Source organism: Lycorma delicatula, chromosome 12 (genome assembly GCF_047948215.1).
Source record: "Lycorma delicatula isolate Av1 chromosome 12, ASM4794821v1, whole genome shotgun sequence".
NCBI lineage: Eukaryota > Metazoa > Arthropoda > Insecta > Hemiptera > Fulgoridae > Lycorma > Lycorma delicatula.
Genome location: NC_134466.1, coordinates 1,804,812 through 1,824,486, shown reverse-complemented (window position 1 = coordinate 1,824,486; position 19,675 = coordinate 1,804,812). Strand labels below are relative to the sequence as shown.

Here is a 19,675-nt window from a genome sequence, read left to right as displayed (position 1 = left end):
ACATAGATTTCAATTTAATAAAGAAAATATGTATGATCAAAACTTAAAGGAAAACTAAAAGTAATACAGATAAGAAAACTAGAACAGAACACCTATTTGAACAGAAAAAAAAATTACTAAACTTTACTTGTAAAATATTTAGTCCAGTGTTATTTGCAGAATGCCATCAAAGTACAGTGCAGAAGGCCACGATTGATGATATCAGAGCATTTAGTAGCTCCAAGCTGTAATTTTGATGCTTTAAAACTATCAGGAAAAGTAATTTTAAAAGTTGCACCATATCAAATGAACTTAAGTACAAGGTATTTTGTACATTGAGAACTCACATAATCTCCTCCTTAGAAACAATCATTACAACAAAAAGAAGTAATTGTATCATCATTTTGCAGGATTCAAATGTATAATTTGCTGCTGAAATGCTATTACTCTGACTAGAGGGCAAAGAATACACATATATATCACAACCACTGTTCTCAAAACTGTAGATCACAGTTCTATTCTAATCTTCTGAGTTGAGGTACTGCTGGCAGAAAAAAAGATTTTTCAATGGTTGCTATCTTAGTCAAGAAAAGCGGCAAACTTCACAAAGTAAACTATGTGAAATCATTTCCTTTAGATCCATATTCCTCGGTGCAAAATTATTTTACACAAATAACAAAAAGTATGATGATAGCATAAGAAGAGGTAGGAACCTCTTCTCGACTGACTGAATTCTGTGTAAGTTTATATTTAACCGCTTGTCATTAAAGTCTTTTTATACACCATTTAAAAGTAATTATTATCTAGAATACAACAAAAAAATCACGGTAGTTTGAAATAAATTCCAAGAACAGTTAACAACTTTTAATTTTTCAATGGCAAACTATTTTTAAAATTTCACCAGTGAAAAAATTAACTGCAATTTGGAATATTCCTCACTTTATTATAAAAGAATAATTAAGTAATGTAAATGAGAACAGGACATGTATATCAAATATATAAAGGGAAAGTATATCAAATATAATTTGTCATTACTTAAAAAATACTGATTTAATAACTATTTAATTTGGTAATAAAAATGCAATTTTTAAAATTTTTTTCAAAAATTTCCTAACTAAATTTGTATTTCCTGGTTTTTCTTGCATGTAGGAGAAATCAGGATGTCCTTAGAAAATTAATTTTAAACTATGAGTTAAGAAATAGAAAAATAAATGGTTGTGGAAAGAAATGTACGGGAGAAAAGAAAGAAAATGAGTCAAAACATAAAAAAAAAAATGCTGATACAAATTATCTTTAACACTTTCCGTAAACAAGAAAATAAAGCAAGATTACAATAATGACATATAAAAGAATAAGAAGTATAGGCACTGTATAAACACATACTTTAATTTGACCATTAAACATAGAAAAATGATACAACCTTAAAACTATCTATTTTTTTATATGAGGCCGCCACACTCAAATCCCCACGGTTGACACACTAAAAATTTTAAATGAAAAGGATAAGATTTCACATCATTTTTAAAACACATTGTTAAAAAAACTTTTTAAAACACAAAAAAATAGTGATAAATAATATTTTATTTATTTAATGTGTTAAAAGATTCAAAACCACGATTCAAACTTAAAATCTGAATGTAGACACATATCTACCACTCCCACCATGTAGGTTGGACAAAGTGGGGAGCTCTAATTTGGTTTTATTCATCATAACTAGTACAAAATAAGCAATAAATTTTCATCTGATCACACTAAAATAAAATCACAATTAGTTTTTACAAAAAGAATAGTGTACGTTTTAAATAAAAATCAACTTGTTTTCTGTGGAACACAGTTTATTAAATTTAAAAAAAAATAACATAGAAAGTACACCCGTAAATTAATTGATAATACTAATATTTAACTGAACATTAAAGTTTTCACACAGATTATAAAATCAAATTACATCATTCTGAAATCTTTTACACTTCAAAAACATTTTTAAAAATGTCTTCTGACAGTACATACTCTCAAAAATATTTTGATAAATTTTCAAGTATCAATTCATATTTGCAAAGTTATAACTTAAAAGTAGTAGAGATGCAGATAGAATTTCAGAGCACAGTGAGTGACCTGGCATCAAGTCTCTGCTCTCTATTGTTTAGGTTTGCAGCTCCTATCCATTCTAAAATCTTTTCTACTGTAAACAGAATACGTTTGAGAATGTTATATAGCTATTGTGATTTGAGACATTTGAAAATGTTATTTTTGTTTATTTTCAAGGTTATCAAACATTTTTAATCGTGTTTGTTAATGTGAAAGAAAAAAAGGAAAATTATTCACAACCAGGATATAACAATAAAATAAATTTTTAAAGAAGTTGATATACGAAAGAAGCAGTCATTTTTTTACAAGTATATTGGTAAAAAATTAAAAACTAATACAGATTTTAAGGTCAACATTGATAAAAGGCATAGGTATCAGAAATATACTTCTTATTTGCTTTTAATATTTGATATTAAAATGTAATTTTAGTATTGTTTTTAATACTAAAAAATTCATAAAAGTGGTCTAGACACACACATTGTGTGTCTACCACCTTTATGAATTTGTCAGTATCACAAATTATCTGATTGGCATGGTTCTGAGCTTAAAATGTTCATAAACGTCATCATCTGCATATTATAAACTAGAGTAATATATAAATCTACTTTTTTTCTCTCTGTAAGTAGTTTATAGCAAAGGCTGGCCTCTGTGGTGAGAGTTCTAGTGTCTAGGCCTTTAATCAGGATGTCCTGGGTGGTAAAAAATAAGAAAAATATAATGTTAAATTATAAATATTAAATAAATTTTGTCGTACTTGTTTTATAAATTATGTACTCTTGAAAGAATGCTTTTCGTTTTTTCTCCTTAATCAAATTTCTTAACATAAGATTTTTAATGGTCATAATGGTTCTCTAATATGGATATTATTGAGATTTCTTTTTAAAGTATAACTCTCATTAAAGATGTTTGACAAACATTACAAACAATTTTTCTCCTTGGTGTGCAAATTAATATGTACCTTTAAATAAGAAAGACAATTAAAAACTTTTTGGAAGAAGTTACAAACAATTTTTCTCTTTTGCATTAGTTCTACTAATACGTGTCCTTAAACTGTTTTTATGATTAAATGACTTTTGAAAAAAGTTGCAAATATAACTTTCTTCCCTGGTATGAGTATTTAAATGTTCTTTTAAAGAATATCTTTGACTATAAGTTTTCTGACAAACATGACAAATATAATTGTTTTCCTTGGTATGAATAATTAAATGTAATTTTAAAGCAGAACTCCGATTAAAAGATTTCTGACAAAAGTTACAAATATAATTTTTCTCTTCATTATGCATAAGGTGGGTTTTTAAATTGTTATCATGAATAAGAGACTTTTGACAAAAATTACTATTATTTTTTTTTACAATGAAAGTGTATGTGTCTCTTTAAATAACATTTACATCTAAATCTTTCATCGCAATATTCACAAACCAATTTCTTTCCATTCTGGAAAAATAACATGTTTTCACTACTTAAATTCTCCACTAAATTTTCTTCTGTCGTTACATTACCATATGCACACTCACATTCATTGGATATGTTGGTACTTCCCTTGATGTTTCCTTTATCGATAGTAACCTGTAAAATAAAAAATAACTAATAATTACAATCGCAAATGAAAGAGACAAATCAAAAATCAATGTCCGATTATGACGGAATAAAAATGGCACCATCAGTCTGTTTTTTCATGGAGCCCATTGTTTGAAGGCAAACGTACCTCAACTGCTTGAAAACTTTGTTGTTCCTCAGATTCCTGCAGGATACAGTTTCCAACAAGATAGTGTTTCACCACACTTTTATTGAGATGTTACCATGTTTCTGAACAACGCTTCCCTGGATGTTGGATCAGATGAGAGGTCCAATTGCATAGCCAACTAGATCTCCCACATATCAGTTTTTTGGAATTTTTTGTTTGGGATTTTATTACAAGTTGTAACAAAGAAAAGTTTGAGATTTGTACAATTCAAAACAAAAAATTGCTGTAGGCTGATATATATATATATATAAATATACAATTAAGTAAACAATAATTAAAACATTATTTTTTTATTAACTATTATTCATTTATGAATTAGTTTTTAATTATTTATTAAGTTTATCTGGTAATAGATTGTTTAGCATGTTACTAGCAAAGATAAGGTACCTTATTATTGGTTTTTGTATGTTTAACTTTTGTTTTGATGCTGTGTTTACCGGTACGTTTTATCAATAAAGAAGAAACCTAAAACCCATATTTTTAACAAGAATGGATGACTTCAGACCTAATGCTTTGGGTCAGTAACACTGTATCTCAACATAACATAAAAAAACCACATTTTTAATCATAACATAAATACCAGTGAACCAATTTTTATTTTATTTGTTCAAAATTACTTGTCATGCAAAGGGGCTTCCAATGAGGTATCACAACCTACATTGTCTCATTTTAAAAAAATAAGTTTTCAACTCCTAAAAATTTTGAGAAAACTTAAGAGCAAAATTTTGTGTTGGTAATTTGAAAAATAATTTTCAAAGTTTTAATCTACAGATTATGATTATTTCAAATGGTTTAAGAAGTAATATCAATAAGTTTATAGTTAGTTTGTTGGACTGGATTTTAATAAAGTACAACCTAAATGGTTTTCACACCTACTGAGTGAAGAGGAGGGTGGATTTTAATTTTCTTTTCACCACAATTCATTATTTTTTTCAGTTTGTCGATTAATGTAATTAAATGCTACTATTTCCATTTAAGATTTTTGAATTGGAATAGGTATGGTGGGAAGGGTGAGTTCCAACCCTTTCAAAATAATTTTAAAAAGGTTCCCTCCGAGAATGGCATACATGACTGCAAACAGAAATATGATGGAACTGATAGCTATTGAATAATAAATGTGGTAGCTTTTTACACCGACCTCTGTAAAACTAATTATATAAGCAAATTTCTACATAATGTATTTTTTGTACCATAACTTTATAGTTATATAACCTATAGTTATATAATCTCCTTTTTCTTTTATTGTACATACGTTCCAAATTTCTGCTTAATTTTACTGAAATACATTTACTTTTTATCTTTAATTTTTTTACTTAGTGTCTTACCCATTTAACATTAGAATGATATGTACAGTATATATGATAAGCCTTTTTTAAATTATCCTTTTCAATTATCCATATTTGGCCTAGCAAAGATTCATTTGGATAATTGGTGTTTTCACTTTATGAAAAATCTAATACCCTTACCACTTCATTTTCAACTAAATTGGTCTCTTCAATTGTTAAAGGATCTTTTTCGATGTCACCATTACTAATATCAAGCAATTCCTCTTCCAGTTGTAGTAAATCTACTTGTTGTAACAAAAAGCAAAACATAAATGCTTTTATCGCAATTACAAAGTTCAATAAGCTTCAAAAACAATATAAATCTACTTTAAAATTAAATAATTAAATTGAATCAGTGTGACATAAATGATGTTGGTGAAGCGGCAAGATAAATGAGATGTCTTGTGTTAGACAACTAAACACAAATTAGAATGCATAGAAGTAGTAAGGAAAGGAAAGAAGGTAATGCTTCCAAACATTGTCAATGATTATATATTTATGGACAGAGTTGATAGGATGGATCAAATGCTGAGCACACAACCACTCGAAAGAAAAGACAATAATGGTTGATATAAAAGCAGTTCTGCCAACTTTTAAATACCACTATGTTCAATGCTCTGTTTTACAAAAGAAAAGCGGTGGCAAGTACAATCCTCTTCAATTCAGAGAGCAAATTACTAAAATTCATCAATTCTTATAAACAAAAAAAATATTTTTAAAGACTGAGATCAATTAAAATTTTAATTTATTATCTTAGAAAAAGAATAAAAATAATTAAACGTAATAATACTATAACAAATGATTGCCCGTACTCATCATTAAGATTCAAAATTCTAGATTTAGAAATGTGAAGAAGATACAAGAATATGAAGATGATGTAAATAATATTTATATTGTTGTACATTTTTACGCTTAGTATATGTCACATGTTTCGTGGCTCGATCAGAATATTGAGAGGTTGACAATTTAGAATGTTTATATAATTACAACTTACTGGTTTAAAATGTTCATAATTATAACCAGACAAATTAATAATAAAAGGTGACAATAATAAAACAATTAATGAACACAAATATTAATATAGTAATTACAACCACAATAATAATCAGGATAATAGTAGTAAACGATAATAGAACATGTCAATAACAACAAATCAAAATACATAATGTAATCAACAAAGAATAACAATCAAAATATTACACATCAAATAGTTATAAGCGTCAATAGTAAATACAGATTATATATACACAAGACGAGTTCAAAAAATCATTCGGAATTTATTCCAGGTAGAAAAAACAAAAGTAGAATTCAACCCATTAAAAAAAAAAACTGCTAGTCTTAACCCTTTTTGTCTTATATTAAGAAACAATCTTATAAATTTCACGTGCAAATACCCTTGCTATCTATCCTAAAGTTTATCGCAATATTTCTTCCACTTATACACTTATAGCTTTACTGTAACTCACCGATAATATTTCTTGTTTACTGGAATTACTCGTGGCATCATTTTAGTCTTATCGAACTGGATTCAAGACTCTCCTTGCTGGACTGATGTCTTGCACTCTCATCTTCGCAGACACACCTGTGACTCTCTTTGCTGGACTGGTTTGCAGAACTCCACCGAACTCGCAGCCTCTCCTTAATTCTCCTAATTTATAAAATAAAAATAATCTATACCTCTAATTCACTCCCCACCCACACACACACCCACACCCACACACACACACACATGCACATTAACTATGTAACCACAGTCAAATTATTATTATTATTATTTGGTGACTTTAATAGGCCAGGCTTTGTATGACAAAACCTAGAAAATGTTTGTTAGACCAAATTTAATCATCCAAATTCAAACGTTAAAAATGCACTCACCTTACAGATTGTTTCTACATATTGTAATCTTTTACAATCAAATAATTTTTTCAACTGTTGCAGTAATTCTACCGATTCGGTTTTTTAATCTTACAAACATTAGTGTTAATATTGTTTTTACGGTGAAATTTCTGTGACAAATATAATTTACCTTTAGAGATAATGTTACCTAAGATTTTAAATTCTAATCTTATATCTAATGAATACATACCAGAATATAAAAATATAAATTTTGTAAGATTCAACATTTAATGAATGATAGTTTGACCCTAAATATCTATTTATTTTTTATGTTGTCACATAAGATTCAAGCTTGTGCGTTGAATATGGAAATGGAATTTTATAGCGTATGAAACATATCGTTCCTCACCGGAATTTTATATTGATCATGATATAGAAATCTTTGCTGAAGAGTTGCAGCTATGTATTACAGTGGTCACTATGAAAGATGGCGCTTGTGTTTAAACTATTGCATCTTAGTTAAAAAAAAATATCACACAATAAAAATGAAGGTAACAGAAACTCCAATTATTTTTGCACTAACTGGATTCAGCCGATTTTAGTTACAGTCATTTGTTTGAAAATTAGGGGCATGAAAAGTGAATTTCTTGCACTTTTTTTTTTGAAAACATGAACTTTAAATTGCTATAAAATCCAAACCGATACATAAAAAGCTTCTACTTTTAAAATCAGATTAAAACGATTGTTTCTCAATAATTGTAATTAAGATTTAGCCCAAAACTACTACTATTTAAGCATACAGGTTGTTTTCAGGTAAAAACATCACATTTCGGTTAACATTAGGTGTAAAAAAAATAAATTTCCATTAATAACAGGCATTAATTTTGTAGAATTTTTATTTGTTGAGTTGAATTAATAAACATTCCTGTTTTATAGTGAGGATCATAATAATAGATTTAAAATTGCAGAAATTGGAAATATGTGAAGGGCTGAAGAAGCATTCTCAGTAGGCAGTTCAGTCTCAATATTGATATTATGTCATTGTATATTAGTAAAAATCAATTGCAATGCCAGTCTTCAGTCTGATGGGTTCATTAAGCCCTTAGCTATGATATCTAATAAATCATACGAATATTTTATTTTGATATGTTCAGTTCGTGCTGGTTTCTTATCAAGTTTATTTAACAGTATCGCCCTATGTCAAAGACAGTTTAGAATAGTAAGTTCATTTGCAATTTTTAATCGAGTTATAAGTTAAAGATTTTTTTGTAATTTCTCTGTAACTATCTTAAGTGTAATATGAATGAGATGGAAACACCTTTGTTTACCGGTCAACAAGGCTGTACAATTAAGAGTGGTTTGAGAAATGTAATCTGCAATAAATAAACATTTTTTCAAAAGCTATACGACTTTGAATTCCGTAGTGCAATTTACTTTGATAAAGTTCATGAACCCATCACCGAAACATGAACATTAGATGAAGGTCACTACAAAGGATACGTAGGAGTGCTATAGTAATGACAGTTGCATTCAGTTTGAAATGCCAGGGAAAAATAGGACACGGAATGGAAATCTGTTACTGGAATATTTCAACAGTCGTGCATTGTGCACAATCTTATATCGGTACTACCCCTACCGTTCAGAATGAAATCCCTACCATTAAGAAGTTCAAAGAGGAAGTACGGGAAAACTGGATGTAAATCTATCGTCTACGACCGTACGTCGTATTGTGAAAAAAATTGGTTTTTGTTATAAAAAAAAAAAACTGAAGATGGTCAACATTTCTTGATGGAAAAACCAGATATTGCATTAAAAAGAATTGAATTTTAAATATATTTCACAAATTAAAAGTGCCATGTGATGATCAACATATATTTTACATAGATAAGACATGGGTTAATGAAAATCGTTATCATAAATACATATGGCAAGATTCAAAGAAAAATGACATATTAAAAACTAAAATGCTCATCAGAAAGGCAGTCGTTTAATAGTATGTCATGCAGGTTCAGCTAAAACAGAATTCATTAAACAACATAAAAAGATTTACAGCAGTAAATTGAAAGCCTGTTCTTCAGATTATCATTCAGAAATGAATAGGGACAGTTTTAAAAATCGGTGGTTTACAAATGAATTTTAAAATTATTTACAAGAAGGAAGTGTAATAAGAATGGAAACGCAACTTATCACCCGTTTGCGGTAAATAAAGTTACTACCAACAACTGGAGGAAAGCTGAAATCCAGTAGTGGTTTCCAGAAAAAGTGGTTGCTTGCAACTGCTTTTACACTTTTTAAGTTTCATAGTTAAAATAAATTGTATAATGTTAACTGATATGATTTTTTAATACCTTTATGTAATCTGTTGTTCTTTTTATACAGATAAGTCTTTGATAGAAATATTGTGAACAGTTGTAAAAATAAATGAAAATAACAACACCAACAGTATAATAATAATAATGCAAAAATTGTATTTCATAATATTAACAAAGTATAAAGTATCTGATAAAACTGTGTGAAAAAGAATATTAACCATGCCTGCATGTCGCTGGTCATAATAGCAACAAACAGGATACATGCTCAACTACTAGTTGCGGCTGTACTTTTTGAATGATCTTTTCAAACCTTTCCAAACTCAATTAAAAGCTTAATATTAAATACTTTATTTTCAAAATATCGTCAACTAATTCAAATTGTTTCAATGATTACAATGATGTGTTTTCCCCCAAAAAAATAATCATTGAAACTAAAGATAGGTTGTCTCGTAAGAAACACTGTATGCTTAAATAATACTAGTTTTGGGCTAAATCTTAATTATAATTATTAAGAAACTATTGCTTAATCTACCTTCAAACATAGAAAATTTATATTTTTAAAGTTTAGGAATCTTTATCTGATGATTCCAAAGATTTTTTTAAATTTGCTAATAATAATGACAACAATAGATCTTATCTACCTTGTATGCTTTTTGAAATGAGTATGCTAATAAGGGCACTGGTATTGCACAACGTTTTTGCTAAAAAATTTGGGAGTGAATACTAACAATGATTTTTCCTCAACTAAAATTACATTTAACTGTAATAACTGCTGCGGTTAAACATTAACTGAGAATGATGTTGAAAGGGGCCATTGGATCTAATAATTCTTTGACAGGCCCAGAATATATTCATCCTCTTTTAGTGAAGAAATGCTCTGCCTTTTTTTATACAGTTTTTAACTAAGCTCTTCAATCATTCTTGAAATGCTCTTCTTTTCCTAAGACAAGGCATACATTTAGGTTCTCCAATTTTCATAGTATTTATAAATGACATCAGTTTCATTACACACTACTCATATTTTTTTTTTTTTTTTTGCAGATATGAAATTGTTTAAGCCTATTATAAATCTAAGGATGTTCCCTATCTCCGTTACTTTTTAATCTTTACATGGAACTAGCAGTTAATGATGTTAAAGAACAATTTAGATTCGGAGTAACAGTACAAGGTGAAAAGATAAAGATGCTACGATTTGCTGATGATATAGTAATTCTAGCCGAGAGTAAAAAGGATTTAGAAGAAACAATGAACGGCATAGATGAAGTCCTACGCAAGAACTATTGCATGAAAATAAACAAGAACAAAACAAAAGTAAGGAAATGTAGTAGAAATAACAAAGATGGACCGCTGAATGTGAAAATAGGAGGAGAAAAGATTACGGAGGTAGAAGAATTTTGTTATTTGGGAAGTAAAATTACTAAAGATGGACGAAGCAGGAGCGATATAAAATGCCGAATAGCACAAGCTAAACGAGCCTTCAGTAAGAAATATAATTTGTTTACATCAAAAATTAATTTAAATGTCATGAAAAGAATTTTGAAAGTGTATGTTTGGAGTGTCGCTTTATATGGAAGTGAAACTTGGACGATCGGAGTATCTGAGAAGAAAAGATTAGAAGCTTTTGAAATGCGGTGCTATAGGAGAATGTTAAAAATCAGATGGGTGGATAAAGTGACAAATGAAGAGGTATTGCGGAAAATAGATGAAGAAAGAAGCATTTGGAAAAATATAGTTAAAAGAAGAGACAGACTTATAGGCCACATACTAAGGCATCCTGGAATAGTCGCTTTAATATTGGAAGGACAGGTAGAAGGGAAAAATTGTGTAGGCAGGCCACGTTTGGAGTATGTAGAGGGTATACTGAAATGAAACGACTAGCACTAGATAGGGAATCTTGGAGAGCTACATCAAACCAGTCAAATAACTGAAGACCAAAAAAAAAAAAAAAATTATAAATCTAACTGATATTCAATTACTTCCAGTTGACTTGAACTTTGTATAAAAATGAACTTATATATAATTTCTTCCAACTTAAAAAAATTGATTTCATACTCAATTTGGAAGGTTTGCAAATGTTGATATAACTGTGTAACTGAATAATACAAAAGCTATCTTCTATTAAAAACTTAGCTGTATGTTTTGATAGCAAGTTATCCTTCAGTGAATACACAGATTATACTGTAAGACACTAAAAATTGTAAATTTAATTAAAAGATTCTCTACAAATTTTAGAAATATTAACTCGGGAAAATTTTTTTGGTTATGCATTTTATATATTGTAGTACTAAATTATGGCTCTGTTGTCTAGTGACTTTTGCCGACTTGCAATTAAAATTACCACTTACAATAGCATTTTGAAAGTTATTAGTTAAAACGAAAATTGTTCTAGTGATTTCTTGACACAATGTCAAAAAACCATTCATACAAAAAGTATGATAATTTTATAAGACTATGTAAACATTTTTAAAAAAGAAGGAATAAAAGCCAAAAAAAAAAAAGGAAGCGGCTTATCATTTTAAAGAAACAGTTACAATAAAACATCATTATCCAAAAAATCCAAATTAAGATGCTAAAAAGCAAATAGCTTTACCTGAAGTTTTATGAGGAAATGGAAATACATACTATTCTTACTTGAATGAGGATTGTAAGAGAAGTTAAGTGAATATTTGTAGAATATATTCTGTCATGTGATAAATTTAAAATAAACTGCATTTAGATGAATATGAAGAGGATGACATGAAAAAATCGCTGCATATATATATATATATGGAAAAATGAAAATGTTCAGTTTAAATTAAAAATAAATAAATAAATAACTGACATGCAATGAAAAAACAGATTAAACATTATTATACATAATAATATTTGCAAACGAGGGAATTTATACTCAGGTTATGGATAGAAGACATATTTGAAAACTTATTCTTACCTAAGAACGTCTTTTCAAGCTCACCTCCTATAAAATATTAACTTAATACTGTAAAGAATATTACTATAAAATATTCAGAAATTCAAATCTACAAATGAATCACCCACCAATCCCTCTCTAGTGTTTCGGTACTTGAAAGAAAATTATTTTGCTTTATTGTATATTTTTATAAAGTAATCTATATAAATTTTATTTTATTTAATTAAAATATAATCGGCTAAACTAACAATAATAATATTTTAAAGCCTATAAAGAGTGCAAATGATAAAACGTTTAATTCATTAAATCCGTTAATTATTGCTAACCTATTCCTAACCGTGTAATTAATATTAGCATAAATGCAAATCACATTATTTAATTGTGTACTACTTCTTAATATAAAATATTATTACTGAAAGAACTTACCTAGTTTACACGCCGAAATTCTTTTATAATATATACTGAATACGCTAATTACTAATAATCATATAAACGAAATTTGATACTGTTTTAAAAACGCCACTACAGATCGCAAAGAAAGAAATATTATTTACTTAATATTAGATAACGGTAAAAATATTATTTACTGTTAGATTTGACAACGTTAATAATACTTATATTAGATTAATAAGTTGTCCGAAAGAAAATATTACAGTCAGTTTTGTTTATTTTCACTACATCGCTTTACACATTGGAAGCAGCTAATAATATTATAAAGTGATATAATTTTTCATCAATGTAACACGTATTTTGACACTGTTGCCAAAACACATTCAATTTTGACACTGTTGTCAAGTTGTTTTGACGAACCAGCAAATGTACGAGGGGAACACTTCAGCAGTTACGTTATATTTTTCCATTCTCTATACAATCACCACTACTACAAAGTTACCAAAATTTTAATTTTTTCCCCACTATATCGTAGTTCAGAAGCCACATTTTTATTTTATACTGTAAGATTTTTTTTTACTATTATTTCCTTATTAATCTGCATTAATTAGTTTTAACGTTCGAGTTAATAGTTTTTATATTAAAATACTTTTAAACTATTATCAATTTAATATATTTAAAAATGTATTTTTTTAAATGTATAATTAATAATTTTTTCACAAAAAAAACAAAAGGATTTGTAACTGACAGTTCGATTTGGTTCGCTTTTAATTTAAAAAAAATCTTAACTAGAATTCTACACAGAAGAATTGAGAGGAGAGTGGAAAGAAGTGTTAGGAGAAGACCAATTTGGTTTCAAGAAAAGTATAGGGACAAGGGAAGCAATTTTAGGGCTCAGATTAATAGTAGAAGAAAGATTTAAAAAAACAAATCAACATACTTGGCCTTTATAGACCTAGAAAAGGCATTCGATAACGTAGACTAGAATAAAATGTTCAGCATTTTAAAAAAATTAGGGTTCAAATACAGAGATAGAAGAACAATTGCTAACATGTACAGGAACCAAACAGCAACAGTAATAATTGAAGAGCATAAGAAAGAAGCCGTAATAAGAAAGGGAGTCCGACAAGGGTGTTCCATATCCCCGTTACTTTTTAATTTTTACATAGAACTAGCGGTTTACGATGTTAAAGAACAATTTAGATTCGGAGTTAACAGTACAAGGTGAAAAGATAAAGATGATACGATACAGGGAAAAATCGGAAAAGTAAAAAATCGAAAAAGTGAAGAAGGAGAAAACGGGAAAGGGGAAAAAGGAAGTGGGAAGGAGATAAAAAAGGAAGAAAAAAGGGAGGGGAGGAAAGAAAAACGGTGAAAAGGAAAAGGGAAAAAGGTAAAATCAAAATTGGGAAGGGGGAAGGGAAAAGTTAAAGGAAGAAAGGGTAAAAAGGAAAGGTTAAATTTTGTGAAGTTCCGTAATGATCATTTTGTTAATGCTTCTCTAACTTTCAATTGTGTTCATTTATATATATATATATATATATATATATATACACTGATTATATTATATATTTCAGTATATAATCAGTATATATATATATATATATATATACTGAAATCTAGCGTAGTGAAGTATTGCCGGGTCTGCTAATTAAAATTAATAAATTATTTAAAATAGATAAATAATATTTGATATTTGTTTTAATAATGCGTGAGTGAAGATAAAGAACAGTTTTTTGCTGCGCTGTCTAGCCGGCGGTCGTTGTTTAGTAAACATTCCTCACTCCACCGACTGCGAACGTTCAAGGTCAACACAGAGTCTAGTGCTTTTATAAATCTCTTACGCAATAGCAGGATTGAGTTTATCTTATAACACAATTAAATAAAGTCAACATTTTTGGATTAAATTGTTTTATTCATTGAGAGTCAAGTATTAATTAAAAACGACGAAATATATTTTTAAATATCTAAATAAAATAAAATTAGGCTTTACATGTATAATAAAGCGAATTAATAAATAGATCTACGGGTGTATGTACGCGCTTACACACCCATTTGATTTGGATATTGTAGACGGGCTGAACCGTGAAATATGGAGGTCGGCTAGATTCGATAACTTTGAAATTTAGAAATAATACTAATCATTCATTACCTCCTTATGTAACGTTCGTGGTTTCTATAATCTACATCATAAAAGATGCAGTTCTGTTATTTTTTATTTTTTTTTTTGAGAAGATGACTGAAAGTCATTAGAGACTGCACTATTATATATTTCTTAGATTTTAACCGGGTATCGAATCTGGAACTTTTAGTCTAGCAGGTAAAATAGCTACCTCTTTAATAGCATGGAGGTCATGTTACATCTAAAAAAGATTAATACTATATTTTTTTTTTAATTCCTGATTTGATATTTAAAAAATATAGTAACACTTAATAACAAAATTGTATGTGCACGCGCGTGCGGGTCCGTATTTACATGTACTATATCTTGAGCTTGATTACGTATATAAAATAATTATTATATGTAATTAGATAATAAGTAAAAATCTCGTTATAACCCCTTCGTATATGGTTGGCGGTTGTAGTATATGTCCATTTATAGATTAAGGGAAAATTTATTCTCTTTAATATTTTATCTAATTATAAGTCGGGCGAGATCGATAGTAAATTTTAAAAACAATTTAATATTAGAGGACGTGTAACCGATGGTCTAATATTAAAAAAAATTTGATGGTGAATGAAACAGTTTGCGAACCAAATTTTAGATGGAATAATTTTCTTGTTTAAAATAGTCTATCGATGACGTCATTCCGCAGTGGGGGAAGATGAGAAGCATTGAGTGTAACTAAAGAAATTCACCGAGATGTTTTGTCTTGTAGTTAGTTATTGGCGGGAATTATCGGTAGATAGGCGACTGAATACGTACTGCAATTATTGCCTCCAGTTAACATTGTTGCTTAACCTAACATGTAACGTCATCCAAATTTCATCTTTTTATTGAAATATTCTTTATTACTGATTACGGCGAGTTTTATTTATTTTTTTTAATATTAATATTAATGAAACAATAATTTGCAGTTGTTTTAGACTTTGTTTGTATTACTCCAATTACTTATTAGATTAAAAATGTTAGATTCCAGTTAATGCCGATTATTTTTTCATTATTGCAATACCGGGAGAGCGACTTAAAATCGAACCTAATCGACTCGAACTGCATTTATTTTAGCGTCGCGTTTAACACTGCTATTACTAATCGTCTGTTTTTATCAGTTTTCAACTGTTCCAGCTACAGTGCAGTTGTGTGTTATTTTTTTTTCCTTGAATCACCACATAAACTTGAGGCTTGTGCGTGGAATATGAAAATTTACATTTATTATTTACTGTAAATATTATTATTATTTTTTCATAGTAAATCTGATTTTTTTTTAAATCTCAAGTTAAATAACAGTGATTTTAATTAGAAAAAAAATCTATGTTTTCTATTTATACATACAAAAGAAGCATATTTAAGAAATATAAATACTGTAATGCACTTACAGCACAAAAATCTTCCTAGCAAGAGAGTTATTTTTTGATAATAAATAAATTATTAGTATAAATAATATATAAGTCCCAGGTTATTTAATTGCTAAATTTAATAAAAAAAATCAAAAGATTCTTAAGTAAATTAAAAGAGTTTTTTGAAGGCACGAACGGGGAGAAAACGTTTTTGAAGTAATTTAGTAAATAATATTTATTTGCGATTGTTATTTCTACGGTTTGTAAAATTGATGTATGCTGTTTAATTCAGTTTCATCTGTTTTATAATTGGATTTCTAATAATATTTTTATCGCTGTTCTTCTCTTTGTAACTTCGTCTTAAAGTGACTGTAACCGATGAATCGGTTACAGTGCTTATTATTGATGTATATAAATATGTTTTTATTTAATTACGATTTTTTTTTGTCAGCATAATCTAATTTTTGATTACGAGCACAAAGATTAGAACGCCTAACAAATTCTTGCCGGTATCACTTTTGAGTAATAACTGTAAATTCTATTATGCTGGAATGAATCTATATTAACTTTATTAATAATAATTACATGAAACAAAAAAGACACGTATTTCCTTTAAATACAAATGAACTGAACCGTCTCAAGCTTTTAAATATTTGGCCAAATTTTATAAAATCAGGATGAAATTATATTTAACACTTTCAGCGCCAGGCATATATGGCAGTGTTATTGCAGTAGCCCACGATAGATTTCCCATTTTTTTTTTTTTTTCACCAGACCATGTGTATCAATGATATACCCGGTCACAGTTTCACCCCAGGCTGTGTGTATCATATCGTCTCACATGTGTTGTCCAAGTTGAGAAGGTTGTGTATCAATATTCTGCACGCTAGCAATGATTTGTGTGGGTTAATATGTAGGTCTGGGCTAGGGTAAAAGTTTTATGCCTTTGGGTTGTAAGATTTAACACATCGGTAGCCCTGTCAGCTACACAAAATCAGCTGACTTTTTGGGTCCATGTGTTTAGCTTGCTAGTAAAATTTATAATGAATTCTCAAGACATTATGGACTTCTTAAATAATAATAGCGATAGTGACTCGAGTAAATTTGCCGATATCTCAGACTCTGATGACCCGATATTTGATATTAACGATGCTGAAAGCGAGTCTTGTGATTTAGAAAGTGAATGTGATGTTTTTGAACAGTTTGAACTTCCTGAGAGAAGAGATGTTAGCAACTCTTCTAATTTTCAATCTAAAACCTCAAAATAATACACAGGAACCACCAAATATAATTCCAGCTGACCATCAACTTGTACAAATTAATAAAAGAGGAAAGCGTGTAATGTGTTATGCACATTTTGCTAAAATATTTGATAGAAATACTGCTGCTAAGAAGACACCGCAACTTATCTTGTGAGGAAAAATTTATGTGTATGCAGTGTTTTTTTAAAATCCATAAGTGCATAAAGAAGCACTGAACTTCACATTGTAAATACCAGAAATAATAGACTAAAGTAACACTTATACTTTAGAATAGTTAGGCCTATAGCATTTCTTAATAATTTGTATTTTGTATAGCAGCAATCTACTGCCAATTATAGTAGAAACAATAACTAATAAAGTAACTTTTAAAGCGCTTTAGGGTAACTTACAATTTGTATTTTTCAGAGAATCAGTCGACTACCGATCATAAACGGTAAAAATAATAGTTTGAAGTAAAATACTGTACGTTACGTTTTGTTGATACGTCATGGTACATTGATAGGCCTATAATATTGCTTGTTATTTAATAATTTGTTTTTCTTGAGAAGCAGTGAACTTTAGACTATAAACGGTGAAAGTAATAGAATAAAAAAACTTAAAACTTTAGGATAGTTGGCCTTTGTCATTCGTCGTATCATTAATTAGTCGTGTCGGTTTCTGTATTTTTACATTAGGGAAGAATATTAAACATAATTGTATTGTAGAAACCAGTATACGTATGTTCTTAAATTTACAAGTACCCTGCTATATTTGTGGACCGTTTACCAATTTTTCTCCACAGACCACACGTATATATTTTATACACGCATTAAAACTGAACTTAAGTTGTTTAAAATGCAATTTTAAGTACATCAAACTACTTAAATTACATCAATATTGCTTGTTTTTGAAAAAAATTTGCTTAGGCCCAAGGTAAATTTTTTAAGATTATGAATTGGTCTGACCGAAGGCTCGTTTCGCTTGTGCTATTCGGCATTTTATATCGCACCTGATTCGTCCATATTTAGTAATTCTACTTCCCAAATAGTAAAATTCTTCTACCTCCATAATCTTTTCTCTTCCTATTTTCACATTCAGTTTAGATTTCCATCTTCATTATTTCTACTACATTTCATTACTTTCATTTTGTTCTTGTTTATTTTCACGCGACAGTTCTTGCGTAGGACTTCATCCGTGCCGTTCATTGTTTCTTCTCAATCCATTTTACTCTCGGCTATAATCATCAAGTCAAATATATTATGAATATGACACTATTTACATTCTTTAAAACTTCAAGATCTTCCAATAACAAATGAAAATTATCTTGTCGCTCTAGAATTATTAAAGGTGCGGTTTGACAATAAATATGTAATTGCTTTTCATAATGCTGAACGCATTTTAAAATCAGGTTCTGTAAAAAAAGAATCTGTAGATACTTTCTCCAATTTTATTAATGAAATATCCTCAAACGGGAACTCACTTAAAGCGATGAAACTTCCTATTAATAAATATGAATTTATCGTAGTTCAGTTTTTAACATCTAAATTGGATCATAACACCTCAAGATTATGGAAAGAAAGGTTGTCAAATGAGAGGTTTCCCCACCTTTAGACTTCATTGAATTTCTTTAGTCTAGATGAAAACTTTTAGAAAATATTAATTTATCCATTTCCAACACGCAAGTGAATACGTCATAAAATACAAACAGATCTTTAATCAAATGTTGAACAATACAAAATTCAATTTGTATCGATGTTCATTTTGTTAATCAAATCGTTACTTATATCGATGTAAACAATTTTTAAATTTGTCCATAGATAATTGTAAAACCTTTTTGGCAAATAATTGCTGTTTAATTGTTTATGTAAAGGTCATTGTATTAATCAATGTTGTTCAAAGAGTCTGTAAGATTTGTGATAAGAAACACAATACGCTTGTTCTTATGGATAAAATTAACATTCTAAGGTTGACGGCAATAAACATGAAACTATAACTTATTGTCTGTTTAAAAATCAGTCAAATGAAAATGTAATGCTGTCATCAGCTGTATGTAGTACTACTGATATACGTGGTAATACGTTTTCAAGTAGATTACTGTTAGATTCTGGTCCGCAAGCAAATTTTTTTCATTTAGTTTTGCCCGCAAATTAGATCTTAAACTTAATAAAAATAATCTACTCGTTTCAGGCATAAATAATTTATTAGTTCAATCCAAATCCAGTGTTAAACTCAAATAATAGAAACATTTTGTTCAAGTAAAATGCGTTGTTTTACCAGATATTACTGACAGCCTCTCTTCATCTGTATTTGACATTTCTCACTTCAAATTACCTCATAATATATTTCTGTCTGATCCC

The 19,675-nt window shown here is 28.8% G+C and overlaps 1 protein-coding gene across 7 annotated transcripts in view; it reads right to left on the bottom strand.

Annotated features, from left to right (window-relative positions):
- Positions 1 to 19,675, bottom strand: part of LOC142332962 (uncharacterized) — a 386,939-nt gene that overhangs the window by 103,719 nt on the left and 263,545 nt on the right. Inside the window, exons 1-3 of one of the 7 annotated variants that reach the window (XR_012758454.1) lie at positions 12,616 to 12,906; positions 6,600 to 6,781; positions 1,253 to 3,630 (exon numbers count right to left, since the gene is read on the bottom strand). The exons of 2 other annotated variants lie outside the window; for them this stretch is intronic. Coding sequence is in view for 2 of the 5 variants with exons in the window: in XM_075379685.1 (XP_075235800.1) it covers positions 3,403 to 3,630; positions 5,275 to 5,403 (357 nt within the window). In the remaining 3 variants the exon portion in view is untranslated. Of the gene's footprint in view, positions 1 to 1,252; positions 3,631 to 5,274; positions 5,419 to 6,599; positions 6,782 to 12,210; positions 12,346 to 12,615; positions 12,907 to 19,675 lie in introns of those variants that run through there. 4 more of the 7 variants (XR_012758456.1, XR_012758455.1, XM_075379685.1 and 1 more) reach the window with 4 other exon arrangements.